This window comes from Natrix helvetica, assembly GCF_964273705.1.
Source record: "Natrix helvetica genome assembly, chromosome: 6".
NCBI lineage: Eukaryota > Metazoa > Chordata > Lepidosauria > Squamata > Natricidae > Natrix > Natrix helvetica.
Window position 1 is genome coordinate 9,542,018 of NC_138553.1, and position 22,083 is coordinate 9,564,100.

A 22,083-nucleotide genomic window follows, 5' to 3' on the forward strand; every position below is an offset into this window, starting at 1 on the left:
GGGTATAAAAAGCGCGAGGATCCGGAGGGCAGAGCGCGCGCCGCGGCGGATTGGCTGAGGCAGGCCCGGAAAGGGCGGGCGAGAGGGAGGAAGAAAGAAAACTTGGAGGGGCGGGGCCAAGATGCCGGCTGGGGGTTTCTTGAGCGCGGCGTGAGGGGGAAAAAGGCAGAGGGAGAGGTTCGTCTCCTCATTTGAGGGAAGAGCTGGGCGGCAGGTCGACGGCTGCTCCGGGAGGGACCCAGAGGTGCTTTTATCCCCCGCTTCAAGAGGCAACTGGACTTTCTTGTTTTTCTTTCTTTCTTTCAGGACGTTTCGCTTCTCATCCAAGAAGCTTCTTCAGCTCTGACAGGATAGTGAGGAATGGAAGGATTTATATTCCGTGCAGAGCGCTGGTCGTTTGCATCCTTTTAGAGAGTCGTTGAAGCAGTTGGAGTTTTATCAGTGTCCCCGGGGTCACCTGAGTGGTGCAAATGATTCCTGTAGTCTGCAATTTTTCCCTCAGGAAATCCATTCCTACTCCCACACCAATCAAAGGTTGTTCACCCCAAATTGTATAGTTAAAAGTCTGTAGAGATTTATCAGTCCTCCAGGTCATGGTTGTCCCAAAGGTGCTTTTTTTTCTGGAGGCAGCTGGACTTTCTTGGTTTTTCTTTGAAGATGTTTCACTTCTCATCCAAGAAGCTTCTTCAGCTCTGACCGGATGGTGGGGAAGGGAAGGATTTATACTCTTTGCAGGCAGCTGGTCATTTGCATCCTTTTAGAGCAGTGCTTCTCAACCTTGGCCCACCTGAAGATGCTTGGACTTAAATTCCCAGAATTCCCCAGCCAGCTCTGCTGGCTGGGGGATTCTGGGAGTTGAAATCCACACATCTTCAGGTGACCAAGGTTGAGAAACACTGTTTTAGAGGGTCGTTGAAGTACTTGGAGTTTTATCAGTGTCCTCAGGATTGTCAGGGTGGAAATTCAGCCCTGTTCCCCTCCTGGGGTAATTGTATTTAATGAGGGATGAACCATGGTTTTTTCCTTGAAATTTACTTCATAATTAAGAAAAATAAACCCGAGATATATTCTAAGAAACACACTTTATTGTAAAGAAAATGAAAACAAAACTTACTAGCTAATGATTACATTTTGGCAGTGTTCCTGCCTACCTTCTTGGCAGGCGAACAGAAAGAATGTGTGTGTACATGCGTAGTTAGCTTAGTGATAAGAGTCAGATCGGTCTACCGTATATCTTAGAGTTATATAGAGTTCCTATATATATATTATGTATGTATGTATGTATGTATGTATGTATATATATATATATATATATATATGTCTTTGGTTGTTCGGGTTTTCTCCCGCGTAGAATTGGAAGTATCTTCACGACGTTTCGATGAAGTCTCATTCATCATCTTCAGGCTGCTGCTTCCGGCTTGGTGCTTCTGGCTTGGTGCTTCCAGGAGCAATGTGAGATCTCAGCCGGTTCCTCTTTTTAACTGCCAGTGGGGGTTTGTGCTGATTGGGTGGGAGCTTGGCTGCATTCTGATTGGGTGGAGGTGTATTCTGATTGGTAGGGGGCTTGGCTGTGCTCTGATTGGATGGGAGTTTGGCTGTGCTCTGATTGGATGGGGGCGTGTTCTGTTTGGGTGGGGGCCTGGTTGTGCTTGTGTTAGTCTGAGTTGCAGAGGGATTTGAGCTGGTGAGCTGCGTTACTGTTGTTTGGCTTCGTGTTTGTGATCGTGCCACATCTCCGTGGTGGGCATCAGTTTGCTTCATGTATGGATTGGAGGGGTTTAAAGTGGCTAATAATGCAGCTGTGGTCTGGCTTCTGGTTTGTGGTCGGGCTTCTGGTTTGTGGTCATTATCGGTGTGGGTTTGGGCTTGCTTTTTGCGTGGATGTGTGATAGTGACATCCTGTGTGGTTTTCGTGAGTGTGGGTCTGGTATCATTCTTAGTGTTAGGGACTCGTTTGTCAGTGAGGGCGGGTTTCCAAATGGCTGGTAGGCGGGAGGTATCATCTCGTTTATTCATGCTGTGTGGTCGTTTTTCTATCTCAATAGCTTCTCTGATTATTCTGTTGTTAAAGTGTTCAATTTTGGCAATAGTTCTGGTCTTTTTAAAGTCTATATCATGTCCTGTGGCTTTGAGGTGTTGGACCAGGGAAGAAGTTGGTTCCTCCTTTCTGACTGAGTTTTTGTGTTCTTCAATGCGTGCCTTTATTCTTCTGTTGGTTTGTCCGATGTATGTGGTGGGGCAGGTGGTGCATGGGATTTCATATACTCCTTGATTTTCTAACTCTATTTTGTCTTTGGGGTTTCTCAGGATGGTGGATATTTTTCGGTTTGTGTAGAATGCTGTCTTGATGTTGTGTTTGTGGAGGATCTTGCTGATTCTGTCTGTGGTGCCTCTTATGTATGGGAGGAGGGCTTTGCCGTTTTCTTGTTCACTGTCTTGGATTTTAGTGGGGTTTTCTTTTTGGATTAGGTTAGTGATATTGTTTCTTCGGAATCCGTTGGATGTTAGTACGTTGGTGAGAGTGTGTAGTTCGGTTTTGAGGTGTTGTTCGTCAGCTAAGCGTTTTGTTCTGGAGATGAGTGTCTTGGCTACAGAGTTGATCTGTGCTGGGTGGTGGTGTGAGAGTGCGTGCAAATAGCGGTTTGTGTGTGTTTTCTTCTGGTAGATGGTGTGTCCTAGGGATCCATCGGATTTCTTATAGACTAAGACATCCAGGAAGGGGAGTTGGTTATTGGCTTCTGTTTCCATGGTGAACTGTATTTTGGGGTGTAGGCTGTTGAGGTGTGTGAGGAAGTTGTCCAGTTTATCTTTCCCGTGTGGCCAGATTATGAAGGTGTCGTCTACGTATCTGAGCCAGAGTTTGGGTTTGTGATCGGATTTTTCTAGAGCTTGGGTTTCAAAGTGTTCCATGTAGAGGTTAGCAATGACAGGTGAGAGGGGTGATCCCATGGGTGCTCCTTCTGTTTGTTTGTACTTTTGTCCATTATAGATGAAGTATGTGTTGGATAGGCAGTGGTTGGTCAGATCTAGGATATGTTTGGGGGGGTTGTATTTGTTTTGGATAGCTGTCAGGGCTTCTTTGATTGGTACTTGGGTGAAGAGTGACTTTTTAACTGCCAGTGGGGGTTTGTGCTGATTGGGTGGGAGAGTCACTCTTCACCCAAGTACCAATCAAAGAATTGTCATTGCTAACCTCTACATGGATCACAAACACGAAGCCAAACAACAGTAACGCAGCTCACCAGCTCAAATCCCTCTGCAACTCAGACTAACACAAGCACAACCAGGCCCCCACCCAAACAGAACACGCCCCCATCCAATCAGAGCACAGCCAAACTCCCATCCAATCAGAGCACAGCCAAGCCCCCTACCAATCAGAATACACCTCCACCCAATCAGAATGCAGCCAAGCTCCCACCCAATCAGCACAAACCCCCACTGGCAGTTAAAAAGAGGAACCGGCTGAGATCTCACATTGCTCCTGGAAGCACCAAGCCAGAAGCACCAAGCCGGAAGCAGCAGCCTGAAGATGATGAATGAGACTTCATCGAAACGTCGTGAAGATACTTCCAATTCTACGCGGGAGAAAACCCGAACAACCAAAGACATACATACAAACACCCGCGAAAACCTCAGAAAACATATATATATATATATATATATATATATATATATGTGTGTGTGTGTGTGTGTGTGTGTGTGTGTGTGTGTGTGTGTGTGTATGTGTGTTGTATTCATGCTGATAAATAAATAAAGGGAGACTTTTATATATATATATCTCCATCCTACAAATGAGTTGTTTTATTCTAGGGATTTTTTTAATTGACTTATATTGCAAATGAGTTGTTTTATTCTAGGGATTTTTTTAATTGACTTATATTTTGTATTTCCTCATCTCCCTCAGAGGAGTGTTAACTGAGCAACATCCAGCCAATGAACCTCTTCATTCAGAAACATGTTCATACAACATGCTTAACTTAAGCTAAGCATGGCTTACTGAATTTTCCCCAATCCGTCTTCTAACCATGCTTACGCGTGAGGTGGAAATAAAGCTGCTGCTGTAGGTTTGGAACTGAAGAAAAGTGTTTGACCAGTTACGGTTCCTGCTGGAATGGAATAGGAGAGGAAAGGGATGATTTGTTTTTTTTTCCCTGTTCAAACTAAATATATTTGCTACTTGCCAAAGTCATGTTGGGAGAAATATCCACCTGGGTTCAGTTCCAAGTGTGGAAAAGGGCACTGGATACATGGAAGTTGCTTGGAAAGAAGGTTTGTTGAGGAACAGGATCACATGGCTTGAGATCTGGGCAAGAAAAGGGCAGAGATACCAAGAGTGCTTGGGTTTTATGCCCTCTGTCTTTGAATTTCAGCTTGTATTCTGATTGGTTGTCAGACTCCCATGGGGCCATGCAGGGTAGGTTGTCTTTCGAGTCCCAGGCTTGGTTGACTCTTGCTGGGTGATGATGTAATGAAAGGGCTTTAGCCAATTCCTACTATGGCTCTGCCTGAAGGAGGTACATCTTTGTTATGTAGAATAGACTGGCTCAGGCCTTAATGGCCCATTGACAAAGGTGGGCTAGGAACTGAGTTTCTGCCTCCCTTTTAGGGAAAATATTCTGCCCTTTTAATATTTCCTAAAATATCTCATTTTCCTAGAAGAGGGGTAGGTGCTAACTTCCTACAGTCACAAGTGCAGATTTGAATCAGAACTTAGCGTGGAGAGCCATGACTAAGATTTCACCTTATCGTCAGGAAAATATTTCTATGATAAGCTGTTCTAGAGACTAATTCACCAAATATTACATGAAATACCATGTAAATTTGCAAAACTATGTTATTTTTTCCACATAGACTGTTATGGCAGCTCATTATGACAGAATGGTGTGATTGTTCAAGGCAGACAAGATATGTCTTATCTAGAAACTCCAGTCCTAAAAAATTGTCTGAAAGCTTTGGCAATGATACTGTGATGTGAGCAGTGAGGACAAGGCTGGGTTTTTTTTGTGTTTTTTTGAGAGAAGAGAATATTTGGTAAATTTAGTATAGTTTAAAAAGACCATGAAAAACTGTTTGCTTTCCATATTTGGAAGTTGCAAAAACAGGTTGGAACTTCATCCAGTTAGCACATTTCTGGATAGAAGTTCCATTCTGATGTGGAAGCAGATAGAAAGCAGTAACACTGACAATAGCAAATACTTGTTGTAATGGTTGAAATGCAGGTCCTCTTGTTTTGAAATACTATGTAACAAGCAGAAATTCCGCGAGTGTAATCGTTGTAAACTTTGCTTCTCTTATTCAAATGCCAAATGTATATCTGAACTGATCCACTGTAAAACATGGGCAGAGTGGGGAATTCACAGGTTTTAGTACTTCATTTCCTCTCCCCCCCCCCCCCCAATCAACCTAGAAAACTAATGTTGGGGAAGCAGCTTCTCCATGCGAAATTATCTGGAACAAGTCTGACACGGTTGAACGGTTTAAGAATGCCTTTATATCGTTGGAAGAAATGTCCATCTGGGTTCAGTTCCAAGTGGGGAAAAAGACATTGGATTCATGGAAGTTGCTTGGAAAGAAGGTTTGTTGATGATGGACAGGAGCGCATGGTATGAGGTCCTAGGGGGTGGGGGGAGGGAAGAGATGCTGAGAATGTCCTGGTTCTATGCCCTCTCTGGGCTTTTAAATTTGAGCTTGTATTCTGATTGGTTGTCAGGCTCCCATGGAGCCATGCAGGGTCAACTCTGTAGGCTGTCCTGAGTCCCAGGCTTGGTTGAGCCTTTTTGGATGATGATGTAATGAAAGGGCTTTGGCCAATTCCTATTATGGCTCTGCCTGAAGGAGGCAGATATTTGTTATGTAGAATAGACTGGCTTAGGCCTTAATGGCTCATTGACAAAGGGGGGGGGGGGAGTTTCTGCCTCTCTTTTAAGGAAAATATTCTGCCCTTTTAATATTTCCTAAAATATCTCATTTTTCAAGGAGAGGGGTTGGTGCTAACTTCGTACAATGTGGTACTGAAAAAACAGTTGTATAAATTAAATGAACTTTTTTTTAGAAGGGAATGCAAGGAACTTGAGAAAATGTGGATTTGATAGAATTCCTCTGATGACTACAATATTAGGGCAAGCATTTATGCAAGTCCTTTCTTCGATCTAGAAGTTTTTAAAAGATTTATTTCTTAAAACCAAGGGGTTTTATTTTGCAAAGTACTAATGGCAGCAACTTTGTTATTTACTTCTTTATATTGGCTTGTCTTTGTTTTGATGCTTCCACGAGTCACTCTCAGTCCTAGGAAACAGGCAAATTGCTTCTAAAATCTTGCCAAGAAAACTTCAGGGACTTGTCCAGGTAGTTGCCAGGAGTCAGCACTGCCTCGAAGATTCCCCCTCCCCTAAAAAAAACCCAACCCATAGCAATGTTTCTTAACCTTGGCAACCTGAAGAGGTGTGCGGAATTCAACTCCCTAAACTGAGCCAAAAAAAGATGAATTTGAACAGATTATATGCTGCTCTCTAGTGGCCACAATAGGTTGCATACAAGAAAGAAAACATCATAGGAATTATCTTTTGTTCCAATGTCACTGACAATTGAAAGTTGCATAGCTCAGAGAAGAGTTTAAACCAATCCAATCAACAATCTTCCAATGTTAACAGTGTGCCAGATTTTTTAACTACTTTTTTGCTCTGCCTGATATTCAGATTAGTTGCATATATTGGAAGAAGTGTCCATCTGGGTTCAGTTCCAAGCGAGGAAAAAGGCACTCGAAACATGGAGACTGCTTGGAAAGATGGTTTAATGGTGGACAGGACCACATGGTTTGAGATGCTGCGAAAAAGGGGATCGCATTACTCTAGATTTTGAGTGTTTTCTTAATGGTCTTTTGCATTATAGTCTTTGTTTTTAGTTTAAAATCTGGATTAAAATAAAGTAAACTGGCTTTAAAATGAAAAAAGGCTATCTAATAACAAACTATTACTGCTCTTTTCACACAGAGTTCAGGGCAGAGTAAAATGTATTCCTCAGAAGACTTGAGGACCAGTGGCAATTTGGAGATCTTAAGCACTACATGATGTCTGTCAACTTGCTGAATTTAATGAGTTGTAAGTGGGACTAGGGATGCTGTACCCATTGAACAGGGTTTAAACACAGACATAGTCCAACCCTGGCATTTTATTCATCCTGTTAGGGTTAGCATAGAATACAAGTCTCGTTGTTAGTTGCGAAGTTGTGTCCGACCCATTGTGACCCCATAGACAACGTTCCTCCAGGCTGTCCTTTCCTCTACCATCCTCTGGAGTCCATTTAAGCTCATGTCTATTGCTTCGGTGACTCCATCCATCCACCTCATTCTCTGTCGTCCCCTTCTTCTTTTGCCCTCAGTCTTTCCCAGCATGAGGGTCTTCTCCAGTGCGTCCTTCCTTCTCATTAGGTGGCCAAAGTACTTGAGTTTCATCTTCAAGATCTGGCCTTCTAAAGAGCAGTCAGGATTGATCTCCTCTGGGACTGACCAGTTGGATCGCCTTGCAGTCCAAGGGACTCGCAGGAGTCTTCTCCAGCAGCATAGTTCAAAGGCCTCAATTCTTTGGCGCTCAGCCTTCCTTATGGTCCAACCTTCACAGCCATACATTGCAACTGGAGAAACCATAGCCTTGACTATACAAGAGTACAAGTAGTCCTCGATTTACAGCAACTTTTTTTTTTGCAGGAAGAAACTGTTGGAGCATTGCTTTGATTAATATTTGTTAGTGAAGCACTTCAAAGGCGATGTCAACGACTCTTTCAGGTAAGTCATGCTTCCAAAATACTTTATTACAACAGGTATATATTATACCTGTTACTGAATATAATGATTGACAAGTTTAGTCATCATGGAGCATGTCTTTCTTTAGAGCTACTTTGGAGGCTTGGTTGGAGCAAGCCTAAGAGAAAGAGAAAGTATGACAATTCATTGCATTGAATCCAGGGTGTATTAATTTTCCACCAAATGGAAAACAAAATGTTGCAATTTCCACCTACTTCAGTGCTGCAGGAGGAGCTGGCATCTGTTGACGATGAACTGCAGGCATTGGAAATCCAGATTCAAGAACTTCTTGAACATCAGCAACAACTCATTCAAAAGAAGGCCACCTTGAAAAAGAAAATAAGACAGTTTTCCGACACGGAAAGCGGGAGCAGCAAAGAGGCTGATTCAGCAACTGAGGAATGGAAGAAAGAAGGTTTGCAAGTTCAGAATCTTTATTATGTTGACGTTTAAGTCACACAATGACCTAATCTACATTACATTCAATATTCAAAAGATGTCCGCTGCTATTAAATGCAAAGGCTGTTCATTTTATGTTTGTCTCTTTTTCAGTTAAATTGGGATGAAAGCAGCATAAGTCCTCTACTGCATGCTCTCCATAATCCTTCTTCATGCAGAGTTCCCTCTCATGTTGCTTCAGATGAATTTAAATTTGGGGAAGATTCTTCACTACTATATTAAGCAGTCATAACATTTTGACATGCAAATAACCACCCGTTTGGTGTTCATTTAGATCAGGGGTGTCAAACTCGATTTTCTTGAGGACTGCATCAGGGTTGTGTTTGACCTTAGGGGGTGTGGCCAGCTCAACAACACTTGTGTCAGGGGTGTCTGGTGGCCCCAGAGAAAACAGCCAGTGAAAACAGGCTCCCCAGCTCCGTTTTCGGCTGCGACAGCTTCCTGCAACCCACTGCCAGTGAAAACAGAGCTCGGGAGGGCCGCCCGCGACCCTCCCGATCTCCGTTTTTGCTGGCAGAGGCCCCGCGGGTTTCCAGGGTGGGTCTGCACGCCAGATCTAAGCACCCCGCTGGCCGGATCTGGCCCCCTGGGCCTTGAGTTTGACATCCCTGATTTAGATCAAAAGAAGTTGGCTGTAGTTCACTTCCTCATAGTTGACTTTGGTTTTTCAGAAAGGGTCTTGGCCTGCTGCCTTTGATTCTCGTTTCTATTGCACAATGAATACATTGGTTGTAAAAGAGAGAAAAATGGAGATGGAAAAGCAAGTAGTTCTACATCTTGTTCTCTGGCTGATGCATTCTAACAGAGTGGTTCCAGTACAGATTTTTTTTTTCAATTAAGAAAATGGAAAACATATAAAATTGCTTCATTGTTGCCCCTTTGCAGAAAAAGCCCTTTAAATTGTCTTTCTATACTGAAAAAGAACCTCAAAAGTTGTTTTTAAATGTTCTTTTCACAGACTTTCCGTGGTCCGCAAAGATTAGGGCTGTGTTACAAAAGAGCTTTGGCCTCCAGGAATTTAGGCCCTTGCAGCTGGAGACAATTAACGCAACCATGGCAGGCAGAGATGTGTTCCTTGTCATGCCTACCGGAGGGGGAAAGAGCCTGTGTTATCAGTTGCCAGCACAAGGATCTCAGGGTAAGGACCTGTGCTTTGCAACTCCAGCAACTGTTGCTGGTTGAAGCCAGTAAGAAGTGATGGATTCATACTGCATAATGTTCTAACAACCTTTTCCAGCCTAATGCTCTTTAGACCAGTTAGGACAAACAGATAGGAAAACCTTTTCCTTCCAAATAATTAACTTCCATCGGCTGATAAAGATTGGTGTTAAGCAATTCTAGTGCAACAAGCCACCTAGAATAGTGCACCCCCCTCCCTCGCACCTTTTGGCACCAGAGATCGGTTCTGTGGAGAGAGGGTTTTCCATGGACCAGAGGGGGCGTGGTTTCATGTGCTGCTGCATCCCACGGATGGGGTCTCATTTTGTCAGGGTTCCAAATAGCATCCAAAAGTAAATCAGAGTCCAAGGCAAGGTATTGCTCAAAGTTCCAATGTATTAAGAGAGCCATGTTGGCACATCTGGGAAAACCCGAATTTGAAAGCTTGCCGGTTTTCTCCACCTAGTTGAAAGTTCAAGATCTTGCCCCACACCCACCAGTCCATTACATGGCCCAATCTCCCACTGCCATGCTGGCAGTTCCACCCATCCAGTTCTGGCCAGGTGCAAAGACAAAGGATGACCTTGACTTTCTAGAAAGAATTTTGTTATGGCTACATTGCATCTCACTTCATATAATCCCCCCTCCCATTTTCCCACAATAGAAAATGCATAGTAGAAGAATAGAAAGTGTGGCAGCCCAAAGATCCAAAAGAAAAGATGGCTGCAGGCCTGACACATTTGTTTGCACAGCCCGGTTGCCGGTATGCCGATCCACGGACCAGAGGTTGGGGTTGAATATAAACAGAGAGCAAACCCCACTCCTTATTAGCACTGATGATGTTACCTAGTTTGGATAATGATATGTCTGCAGGAAAACAATCAAACTCAGGCAGCATGAAGGACCTCTCTGCTTTCCTTCTGCAGTATGACATTTCTCTTATTAAATGAAAAGGTGCCAACAAAGAAAAGACATTTTTCCAGTGATTAAATCATACGTTTTTCTTTTTGTTCCAGGCTTCACCCTTGTGATCTGTCCTCTCATCTCCCTCATGGAGGATCAGCTAATGATGTTGGAACAGCTGGGTATATCAGCAACTCTACTGAATGCTTCCAGCAGCAAGGTATGGCTTGATGACCAGTTACCAGAGATGTTGTTTTTTTGAAAGCAGCAGCTGTAAGTGAACAAGGGTGTGATTCTGCTGATTAGAATGAGTTTTGCCACCAAAATGACATAGGAAAAAAGATTCTTGGAAAAGATCTATATGTTGATGCCACGACAAACAGCCTTGGATTTAACACTTGATTGAAAAGCCAAAGGTGCTTTTCCAAAAGGCAACTGGACTTCCTTGATTCCCCCCCACTTCCGAAAACGCTTCACTTTCAGTTCTTCAGAATCGAAGAAGCTTGTTGGGTGATAAGTGAAATGTTTTCAAGGGGGGGAAATAAAAGGAAGAAAGTCCAGTTGCCTTTTGGAAAGCATCTTTGGGGGACAATCATGATCTGGATGATTGAGAATCTGCACACACTTCCAACTTGGAAATGATCTCTTTTTATCTGGCAGACAAATCAGAATTTACCTCTGTGACCTTAGTGTCCCAGATAATAAGAAAATTCAGAGGCGAAAGGTAAGCCTTCTCTCTTAGTGTTTGTTGTGGAACGGCTACTGCTGAAAGTTGAACTGTAAACAAGCCCCAGGCAGGCAGTTCTCAACTTAATGATGATTTAAAGTTACGGCAGTATTGAAAAAAGTCCAGTCCTCACATTTATGACCATCACACTGTTAGGAATGTAAGCTAACGGTTGGGTCAGCAATATATATAAAACATGTGATTGGTTGCTGTTACCTCAAGCAGCCATAAGAGGGAGCCAGAATGACTCTTAGCTCTCTGTTTGTTAGATGCTGATCGGTGAATACTGCTTGTTAGACGTATGGTGAGTTACTGTGAGTTTTGCTACTGTTAGCGACTGTGTGTGCTGAACTGATTATATGATACTGGACTGTGTTCGATGGATAATTGACTGACTGAACTCTGAAATTGACTGAAACTGACCTGTGGTCAGGTGATCGCAATGCAGGAACCAGTTTGCATTTATTACAGTTACAGTGTCCTGCAGTCACATGGTTGCAATTTGTGAGCTTTTTTTTTTTTTGGTTTCCAGCAAGAAATGCCCATTTGGAAGAATGAGCTCACACTTGAAATTGTGGCAATGACCAAAGTGATTCGCATAATGATCCATTATAAAAATGGTCGTAAAATTGAGTCCAACTCAGCTTACAACCACAATGATTTGGAAGCAGAAATTCTGGTCCCAATTCCGGTCATAAGTTGAGGACTACTTGTAAAAGAAATGATTACATAATGGATAGTACAGAGAGTTCGGAAGGGAGGAAATGATCAGGAGGAAATGGGGATTTTGCAGTAATCTTCCCTCGGAGCGGGGTGGGAATCAGTGGTGGGATTCAAATTTTTTTACTAGCGGTTCTGTGGGCATGGCTTGTTGGGCGTGGCAGGGGAAGGATACTGTAAAATCTCCATTCCCTCCCCACTCCAGGGCAAAATCCCCATTTCCCCCCAATCAGCTGGGACTCAGGAGGCAGATAATAGATGGGTGGTATTTATTGGTTCTCCAAACTACTCAAAATTTCTGCTACTGGTTCTCCACAACTGGTCAGAACCTGCTGAATACCACCTCTGGTGGGAATGGAGATTTTACAGTATCCTTCCCCTGCCATGCCCACCAAGCCATGCCACAACCACCAAGCCATGCCCACAGAACCAGTAGTAAAAAATTTTGAATTCCACCATTGGTCTGAAGTGGCTTTGTGCCAAAACGTGTGTGACAAACTGACCCATATTGAGTCAGGCCTTGGCATTTTCTAACTGACTCAAACAATATCTTTTTTCTCTCCCCCCCTCACCCTCCCCAGGAACATGTGAAGTGGGTTCATGGCGAAATGCTGTCTCGCAACTCGCAACTCAAGCTTCTTTATGTGACTCCAGAGAAGATAGCAAAAAGCAAGATGTTTATGTCCAAACTAGAAAAAGCTTACCAAACAGGACAGCTGACCCGGATTGCCGTAGACGAAGTCCATTGCTGTAGCCAGTGGGGGCATGACTTCAGACCTGGTATATCTACCCAAAAGAAACTTAATGCAAAGAGGGAGAATTGCTATTTTTTCTTTGCTAACAATCAAATTGCTGCTTTCTTCACTGTTCTCACCTAGGCTTCCCAAAGCATGAAGCAGACTCCTCATCCCGATAAAACCCCTTTTATTTTAGGTTAAAGGGAATTCCTCTCTAGCAAAGCCCCAGCAAACAGTCTTTCACGAGAGTTCACAACTACAGACCTTTATCAGACTTAGAGAGCTACCAGGCCATTATTTTCCAAACGCCATGCTGTAGCAGCAATTATTTGGCAAGAAGTCAGGAACAGATCTTCACCCTAATGAATTGAACTAATTGTCTCCTGCAAACTCTCAAGTCTTGGCTTTACTCCCAAGTCAGCCCTTGTTCCTTAACTGTTCCCTTCTCCTGGCAGCTCTACATATGCACACATCGGAAACAGGCTCCAGCTGTTCTTCTGCCCCACTGATAGCTGATTCTGAAGGCAGCTGATAACTGTCGGACAGCCCTGGCCCCATCTCTGCCTCCGACGCAGAGCCCTCATCCGAGCCTTCCCCAGACTCCAGGACTGGCCCATGTTCCTCCCCAACCTCCTCACTGTCCGAATCTGTCACCAGCTCCGCTGACTGCTGGCAGACCACAACATGCACATTTTATCTTACGCTTAGTTGTAGGGGGATTTTTCCCCTCAGAAGTAAAACGTTAGCAACGTTTTTGGAAATGCTTTTCCACTGCTTCTTCCTAAGACAGCGAAAGGGACTGGCCCAAAGTCAACCAGCTGGTTTTATGCTTGTGGCGACACACAAACCACAGCCTCCTGATTTCTAGCTTTGTGCCTTAAACCTCTACATTACACATGGCCTACTGTCAGTGGTGTAACGCAACATCTCTGCTCTTTTCTTACATATCCAGATTACAAGTTGCTTGGCATCTTAAAACGACAGTTTCCCAATGCTCCATTGATTGGACTGACTGCCACTGCGACAGGACATGTGCTGCGTGACGCGCAGAACATCCTCTGTGTGTCCAAATGCATCACCTTCACAGCATCCTTCAACCGGCCTAATCTCTATTACGAGGTACTTTTGTTACATTAGTTCCCCACGCCATTTTAAATGAGTAAAATCTCTTCTAATTTGCCCCTATTTAGATCTTCTGGGAAAATGTTCAGGACTGCTGGGACTCAAGTCTGGAGATCACTCATTTGTCCTTCATTCTGCTTTCATTGCTCTTATTTTATTTACTTAGAACCTTGTTAACTTCAAAATGTGTAGGCTTCAATTCCCAGAATTCTACATGTAGCCAGCCTACTGGCTGAAGAATTCTGAGAGTTGAAGTCCACCTGTCTTAGTTGCCGAAGCTGAAAAGTACTGACTTAGAACAGATGGCCTCAACTTTCCATACTGAGAGACTGATGTTAATTTTAAATTTATGTAAGGCTCAAATGACTTAAAAGAAAGGATTCTTGAATTCTTTTCTAAAAAATGTATATCATTTTAGGTTCGTCAAAAGCCATCATCTGCTCAGAATTGCATTGAGGATATTGTGAAGCTTATCAATGGAAGATACAAAGGCCTTTCAGGTGAGCAGTCTATGAAGAATCCCTTCTGAGAATAGGATAGCATCTCTAAGAGATCACCATTGTTAGCCTCTTCCCACACCCTGTTTGAGTACTGAGGACATGTTCAAAATAGAAAATGTGTATTGTTTTGTGTCAGGTGTGTGCGTCTCCATGTGCACAAATAGCACGCCTGCCGTTCACACAAATTGCACTAGCAAGTGGAGCTGTGTGCTTATGCACGCTTGCCCACCACTCGGGCGGCCGAACTGAGCCGAGGTCCAGAAGTGGGCCATGGCCCCCGGGGGTTGGGCACCCCTAGGTTGAATAACCCTCTCTTTTGCTTCTATTCTGTTACATTAAACAGCCTTACTTACTTTGTTGACACAGGAATTATCTACTGTTTTTCCCAGAAAGATGCTGAGCAAGTTACTATGAATTTACAAAAACTGGGGATTAAAGCAGGTACCTACCACGCAAATATGGATCCCAAAGATAAGAGCAGAGTTCACAAGCGGTGGTGTGCCAACGAAATCCAGGTGGAGTCCATGATACAGTAGTTTTTTCTGTTCAACTGGGATGACTTTATGTCCTGATTTCTGTCGTCTTTACATTTCAGGTTGTGGTGGCCACTGTTGCTTTCGGCATGGGAATCGATAAGCCAGACGTGAGGTTTGTCATACATCATTCCATGAGTAAATCCATGGAAAATTACTACCAAGAGAGCGGACGTGCAGGTATACTTAAGTGAGAACCTATTCTGGGCAGGGGTGGTATTCACTTTCTTTACCTGTTCACAAATGTGAGCATGCGCGCTTGCGCGCACCCCATCCACGCATATGCTCGGCCTTCCGTACATGCACTTTGATCGTGTGCACGGCTTGCATGCATGCGCACGGCTTGGAAACGTGCCTAAATAGGATGGCATAGAACCGGCGCGGGTGGTGGGTGCACCCTCAATTTCCACTACCAGTTCGAGCAAACCGGTCCGAACCGGCTAAATATCACCTCTGATTTCGGGGAGGGATTTGTGTTTCTTAGCTGCAGGTGAAAATGTATCTTTATTTTTTTAAAAAAATATCAAATCCGTTTCAGGTCGGGATGACCAGAGAGCCGATTGCATCTTATATTACGGCTTTGGTGACATATTCAGAATCAGCACTATGGTGGTGATGGAAAATGTGGGACAACAGAAACTGTACGGGATGGTTTCCTACTGTCACGATATGGGAAGGCAAGTGGCTTTCTTCACTGGTGGGACTGGCAGGTGTTTTCCTGTGTTGAAACTACAGGTAGTTTGTGACCTACAGCCGTGATTGTGCCCAGAGTTTTTGGTTTGTAAGTCACGACGGTTGTAAAGTCGGTTACCGTGTACCAGGGCTGATTTTATGACTTCTTTTTTTGCGATGGTGGTTGAGTCAGTGCGGCGGTGTAGTGTGAATGCAGCGGTTATTAAGCAAGAATGCATCATATGCTAAAGGACAGGTTTTGCTGGAGAGTAAAAGTAAAGGCCAATTTCCAGCAGAAATGTTGCAAGTAAGATCATGTGAGGGGGGCACTGTGAACAGCTGTAAATGTGAGCCGGTTGCCAAGTGCCCAAAATTCACTCGCGTGACTATCGGGGCGGGGGGGGGAGGGAAGGAGCAGCTGTCAGAACTTCAAAAACAAATACAGGTAGTTCTTGGCTTACAAAGACAATTGAGGAGTATCTGTAGACTCTAAGTCAGGGGTGTCAAACTCAAGGCCCGCGGGCCGAATCCTGCCCACGTGGTGTTTAGATCTGGCCCACGGGCCAGCCCTGAAAACAGCAGGCTGGCCTGTGGTGCCTCTGCCAGGGAAGCCGAGCTCCATTTTTGCTGGCAGCCCAGGCAAGCCGTGCACAGCTGAAAACAGAGCCTTGATGAGTGATGTCGAGCTGCCCACCCTCCCCGCTGCCCAAGGTCAAATACAACCCTGATGCAGCCCTCAATGAAATTGAGTTTGACACCCCTGCAGTAGGTGGTTGAGGAGTATCTATAGACAGTAGGTGGTTGTGCGTGTGTAGGCCCACTGATTGCTTCTGACTCTGGTATTTCTGCCGCAGATGCCGCCGAGTCCAGATCGCTCATCACTTTGACGAAGCCTGGGATTCTGCCAGTTGTAATAAAATGTGTGACAACTGCTGCCAAGAAGAGAGTAAGTGGGAGAGCAGGAAAAAGACAATCGCTACCTGTTCTGACTGAGGCTTCCCAAGAGCATGAAGCAAACTCCTTGTCCCGACAAAACCCCCTTTTATTAAGTTACTGTGAATTCTGCTCATTACATCCAGTAAAGTCTTTCAAGGGAGGGTTTACAGTCATAGACCTTATCTGGCTTGGACAGCTGACAGGCTGATATCTGCAAAACCTGGCAAGGAGAGTCATGAATCAATTAAGCGAACTAATTGTCTCCTGCAAACTCCACTCCCCTTTAGCTCTTCTTTTATTTCCTCTGGGAGGGACCATTCATCGTCTACCTGTGGCCTTACACACAAGTCGACTCCTGTTCTTTACCTGTTTCCTTCGCCTGGGTATTCTGCGCATGTGCACACCGGGAACAGGCTCCAGCTGTTTGTCTGCCTCACTGATGTCTGACTCTGAAGGCAGCTGATAACTGGCATACAGCCCTGGCCCCATCTCTGCCTCTGATACAGAGCCCTCATCCGAGCCTTCCCCAGACTCCAGGACTGGCCCATGTTCCTCCCCAACCTCCTCACTGTCCGAATCTGCTGCCAGCTCCACTGGCCGCTGGTGGGCCACAACACTACCAAATCTGTTTTTCCAAAGTGGAATTTTAAGAGCTTAGAAGATGAAAGGGATAATTTGCATAGGCTGGTTGGAGTCATTGTTCCGGATTCTGAAATCATCTTGTATATCTTTGCTTTAGTTCAGCCTTTTAGTGTAATGGTTCACCAAACACCATTAGAGATTGTTAAGAATATCATCAGAGTTTCCTGGTGATAAAAGTCATAGGAGACGTTCACAAATCAAATGAGTAACCATTTGGCTTTTGAAGGCATTTGCGTAATAGATTTGTTTGACTCATATGCAAATGTGGAAGGATAGCAAGAAATGTCTTAGGCATGAATGATCTTTTTATACTCTCCCCGGTCTAATATTAAACTTATTCTTATCTCAACTATTGACAAAAATTCAGGTGATAATCTGAGATAACTCTGCTTTCTTTTTCCCAAGTTGTAAACTGGTTATATCAGGGGTGTCCAAACTTGGGAACTTTAAGACTTGTGGACTTCAACTCCCATGCTGGCTGGGGAATTCTGGGAGTTGAAGTCCACAAGTCTTAAAGTTCCCACGTTTGGACACCCCTGGGTTATATCAAATACTTTCACTGATGTCAATTTTCTTGTGATTTTGGAGTACAGTTTAAAGTGTTTACCAGTAATTGCACAATTGGTTTGTGGAGTTGAACATCTAGGAGAGGAGTGTCAGACTCAAGGCCCATAGGCCAGATGTGGCTACATCTGGCCCACAGGGCTGCCTTGCAAATGGCGAGGGGCCAGTCCCTGCTGCCTCAGCTCCGGCCAGGAACTCCCCCTTGGTGCGCGCACAGGAGGTGATGTGGCATGGGGACAGACAGTGCCCGGCAGCACCTGCAGCTCTTTGGTCTTACGCCCCCCCCCCCCGGTCTCACCCTGCCTTGCCCCCCCCCCAGCACTGAAAGCAGCAGCCTCGAGGTGGTTAGTGTGGCCAGGTGCCCCCTGAGCAAAGCTGGGCTGCGGAGCCCCGGTGCCACAGGAGTTTGAGAGATGCCACTCCCATCTCATTGTCTTACATGTCCATTTTTCTCAACATACTGACACAGCCTGTGTCTTCTGATGAATGGGAGTGAGGGGAAGAAAAGGCATATCTGCTTCCATAGTCAGTGTACACACACACACAGGTACATACCCCTGAAAACAACAAATTATTCAATATCAAACCCTGGCAAGATGTCATGCATAGAGTGACTGCGCTGAATTGGGCAGCAGTAGAAATTGAAGAAATAAATAAAATGGATATAAATATTTCAGCTTGTCCCAGCCGGTTTCTAGAAACAAGAAAAATAGAAATCTCAAAATATTGAATTGACAGAACGGTAACTATTAGGAGGACTCTGCGTTGTTAAGTCGGATATGTGCTGATCTCTGGTTATTAAGCAATTGATTGGAGAACGATTTGTCTGAAATTATATAGGATTTCCTGCTTGAGCAGAGGGTTGGGCTAGAAGACCTCCAAAGTCCCTTCCAGCACTGTTATTCTGTATCTATATGAAAGGGCAACCATTATGCTAATATGGCCCTCAGTGTAATTGAGTTTGACACCCCTGATCTAGGATGTTATTGATAGACTTGCATAGGCTTTCCTTGACAGGCAGGATTTGAATTAGGAATGCATAGTCTGAAATCCTAAATCAATGGATCCCTTAGAGCCTCTTTGAAAGTTGCTGATGCAGCTGATCACTGTATGAAAAATTAGAAGGATTTGGCCTGTCCAGAAGAGACCTGTATTTTTAGATTTGTTTGGATTCATTTTCTTTTTATATTGGACCACTTCGCTGGACCAATATCATTTCGTTTGTGTTCTTTCATTTTTTGTTTTGCATATTTAGAAACACGGGAGTTGATTACCCAAAAGGTCCCACGTAGGGCGGAAACTGAATCTCAATTCCTGCTTTTATCTTTCTAGCTTTCCCTGGGATTGATTATTGTTCATGTGTGCGTTAATTCTCTCCTTTCAGTGTTGGAGAAGATAGACGTGACAGAGCACTGCAGGGAGCTCATCAAGATTTTAAAGCAAGTGGACCAAATGAAGCAGAAATTCACCCCTCTGAAATTGATCGATGCTTGGCTGGGGAAGGGTCTATCAAAACTGGGATTGGAGATTGCTGCTCCCAAACTTCCCCGCGACGCATTGGAGAGAATCGTTGCCCATTTGATTCTGCAGCAGTATCTGAAGTAAGCCCGGCGGTTTTTAAAAATTCACTCTTTTCCGTGCAACCCATGTAAATTCTTCATCGCCCCACTGCTTGTATCTCTTTCACAGATTGCTGGTTTGAGCAATTGGTGTCTAATCTTAGTGCATGTCCTGTAAAACCTCTCTAAATCTGTCAGTTTGTTGCCGAAAAATCAAATCCAGAAAGCACACACAGATAACTGATTCAGCTGGATTCATTAACTTCTTTATATACATAATAACAGATGAATAAATGTACAATACCAATAGTAGATTCTTTCAGCGTGGTAGAAGTTACAAGCAAACACAAGCAGGAGAGCAGACAGAGTAGTTTCAGTTTCGATTCTCAGCACAGACTCAGATCTGTCTAAGCTCCCATTGGCTGACTTAGTTGCTATGCCTATTCATTGGCTGACCTTGTTACCATGTCTCTCCCAGTCATGAATATTCTAACAAAATCCTTCCTTTTCGTTAACAAAAAGACTTTGCCTTCCAGGGAAGACTTCAGCTTTACAGCCTTCGCCACAATATCCTATGTGAAGATAGGACCCAAAGCTAACCTTCTGAAAGATAAGGCTCATGTTATCGCTATGCAAGGGATACAGGGCAAACATAAAACTGCTAAGGTGAGACTGTGTTATTTCTTTTTCCTTATTTTTCAACAGCAGTTATCTAATAATTCCGGCTGTGGTATATTTCAATGTTATTACTCTTCTCTATAGCTTATATTGCTGAAAAGCACATTAGGATGTTATTATTCGTTCTTTCCCTGATTTATTTCTGACTAGCCGTTACCTGGGTATTTATTTATAGGGGGAAAATGTCCAGACCAAATGTAATTTCTAATGTTGGATTTTCCCCTGTACCAGAGGGAGCCCCCTTGTGGAGTACTGTGAAGCCGTTACCATGGCAACTCCACTGATCTGCACAGTAGTAGCCATTTAAAGATGGTACAGTAGAAGCCATTTTAAGGCACAACAGGCTGTATCTTAACAGAAGACCCACCCCCAAGAAGGTGTTAGGGGTGTCTTACCGACACAGTATTTTTCTCCAGAGGGTAAATCATCTGTGTACCAAGTTCGGTCAAAATTGCTCGAGGCGTTCCAGAGTTAGGCTGGAACATACACATACACAGGTGGATTTTTTATATATAGAAGAAGATAGAATTTGGAGGTAAATTGAGAAGTCTGTTGTGGCTCTGCTGCCTTCCCAGGAATATCAAGGTGGTAATTTTGAACTCTGGAACAGGCAGTGGCTTCTACTTGGATCTGATTTCCCAAGACAGTTTCTGTTAGTCTTGAATCTGCCAAGGGTAACAAGAGTTCAAATGAGATTTGAATTTTGATGTGGCTGTAGTATTCCTTGGGCCAGGGAACTTGTAGCAAGAACTGCCTGTTTCAAAATTCCACCCTATACTTTTTTCCCCTGAACATGTCTTTGTGTAAGGTAAGCAACGTATACAAGTAACTGCTTGGTGCATGATTTACTTGAACAATTAAGAGTAGGATCTATGTAGTCACATGATGTCACAGCTTTGTGAAACTCACAAGCATTAAATTACTGGTTGTGAGCAGATAGTAAATTTAAAGGCTGCTGAGAGGCTGAATTAAATCTCACCATTCTAAAAATGTGACTCGTGTCAGCTAAATGATTCCACGATCCGCGTCAAAAGATATATGGCGTGGTAATAGATCTACAAGCTTCAAATATTTGAAACACATTGGCATCGGTGTATCAGTGTCCTGTATTGCTTGCTAATATTTACTTCTAGAGAAGTTAATCAGGTGCCCTCCAAAAGGTTTGGTCTACAGCTACCAAAAATCACTTGGCCACAGTTATATTGATTTGAGTTGATGGACATATTTGGAGGGCCTGCTATTTGTCTAATCAAAGCAACGCCTTTACTATCCCTATAACCTAATTCAGAGAAAGGCAAAATACTGCTTTTTTTTTTTAATGGAACCATATTTGCCAGAATTTTCAAGGGGAAGAATCAGAAAAGCATTACCCATGTAAAGTTTGTATTTGCTTTAATTTGTTAAAAATGACTTCATCAACAGGGAAAATGTTCTCAATTATCCAGCCCGAGGACCTCAGGAAAGAAAATGAAGTTTACATCCCCAAACCAGGAAGGTGACTCTCTTGCAAAAGATCACGTTAAAGCAAAAAAAGTTAAACTTACGACTAATAAAGAAGAAGAAGATGAGCTTGTCATCATAGATTAAGAAAGTTGCTTCTTGGGACAACCTACACACATCTTTGCCTGTAGGGAGACAGGCCAGTCAGAAAAAAAAGAATTTGGTTGGAGAAATGTTGGTAAAAGAAATGGTTGTCCTTATGTTTTTAAACATACATACACACTCAGATTTTTTTAAAAATACAGATATAAAACCTATGGTAATGGAACTGGAGAGTTTGAGGCAAGCGTTAGAGGCTTGGCGTAAAGTATTGTATTTTTCGGACTATAAGACGCACCTAGCTTTTGGGAAGGAAAACAAAACAAATCTGCCTCTGCCTCCCAGCAATTTGCCTCCTTACAGCAAACAGCAAATCGCCTGGCACAGCCTGATTTAGCACGAGCAGCTGATTGGTGGTTGGATCGGCCTCCCAGAATACCGCCAATCAGCTGTTCCAGGCTGCAGGGATCGATGGGTGCGCGGGGCTTCAGCAATATTCGCTCTATAAGACGCACAGACATTTCCACCCACTTTTCAGGGTGGGGGAAAGTGCATCTTATAGACTGAAAAATACAGTAAGTCTGTCTTAAAAAAAGTAATGGCTTTTCAGCAGGGAGGCTCCTCCTTGGCACGAACTGTTCCAATTTGCTGCTGAAATAAAAATGCCTTGAAATGCAACTTTATACACTCGCTTCTCCTTGAAAAGTCCAGTGTACGAAGTTTATTCTGACACATTAGTCAAAAGTAATTCCTGAAATTATGAGGGATGCAGTGATTGTGGATAAAAATTCAGTACTGGTATAAATATTCAACAAGAGCGCTCAGTACAGGGTGCT

At 43.7% G+C, this 22,083-nt stretch overlaps 1 protein-coding gene across 1 annotated transcript; it reads left to right on the top strand.

Annotated features, from left to right (window-relative positions):
* The first annotated feature begins 119 nt into the window (after positions 1-119).
* On the top strand, positions 120-21,925 carry RECQL (RecQ like helicase). Its single transcript, XM_081956836.1, has 17 exons — positions 120-177; positions 307-534; positions 6,990-7,097; positions 7,703-7,780; positions 8,019-8,213; positions 9,216-9,395; positions 10,432-10,538; positions 12,347-12,545; positions 13,455-13,621; positions 14,043-14,124; positions 14,491-14,639; positions 14,720-14,837; positions 15,196-15,334; positions 16,184-16,275; positions 18,856-19,072; positions 19,567-19,696; positions 21,131-21,925. The coding sequence occupies exons 4-17, from the start codon at positions 7,762-7,764 to the stop codon at positions 21,293-21,295; spliced, it is 1,959 nt and encodes a 652-aa protein (XP_081812962.1). The 5' UTR covers positions 120-177; positions 307-534; positions 6,990-7,097; positions 7,703-7,761; the 3' UTR covers positions 21,296-21,925.
* Positions 21,926-22,083: the final 158 nt, after the last annotated feature.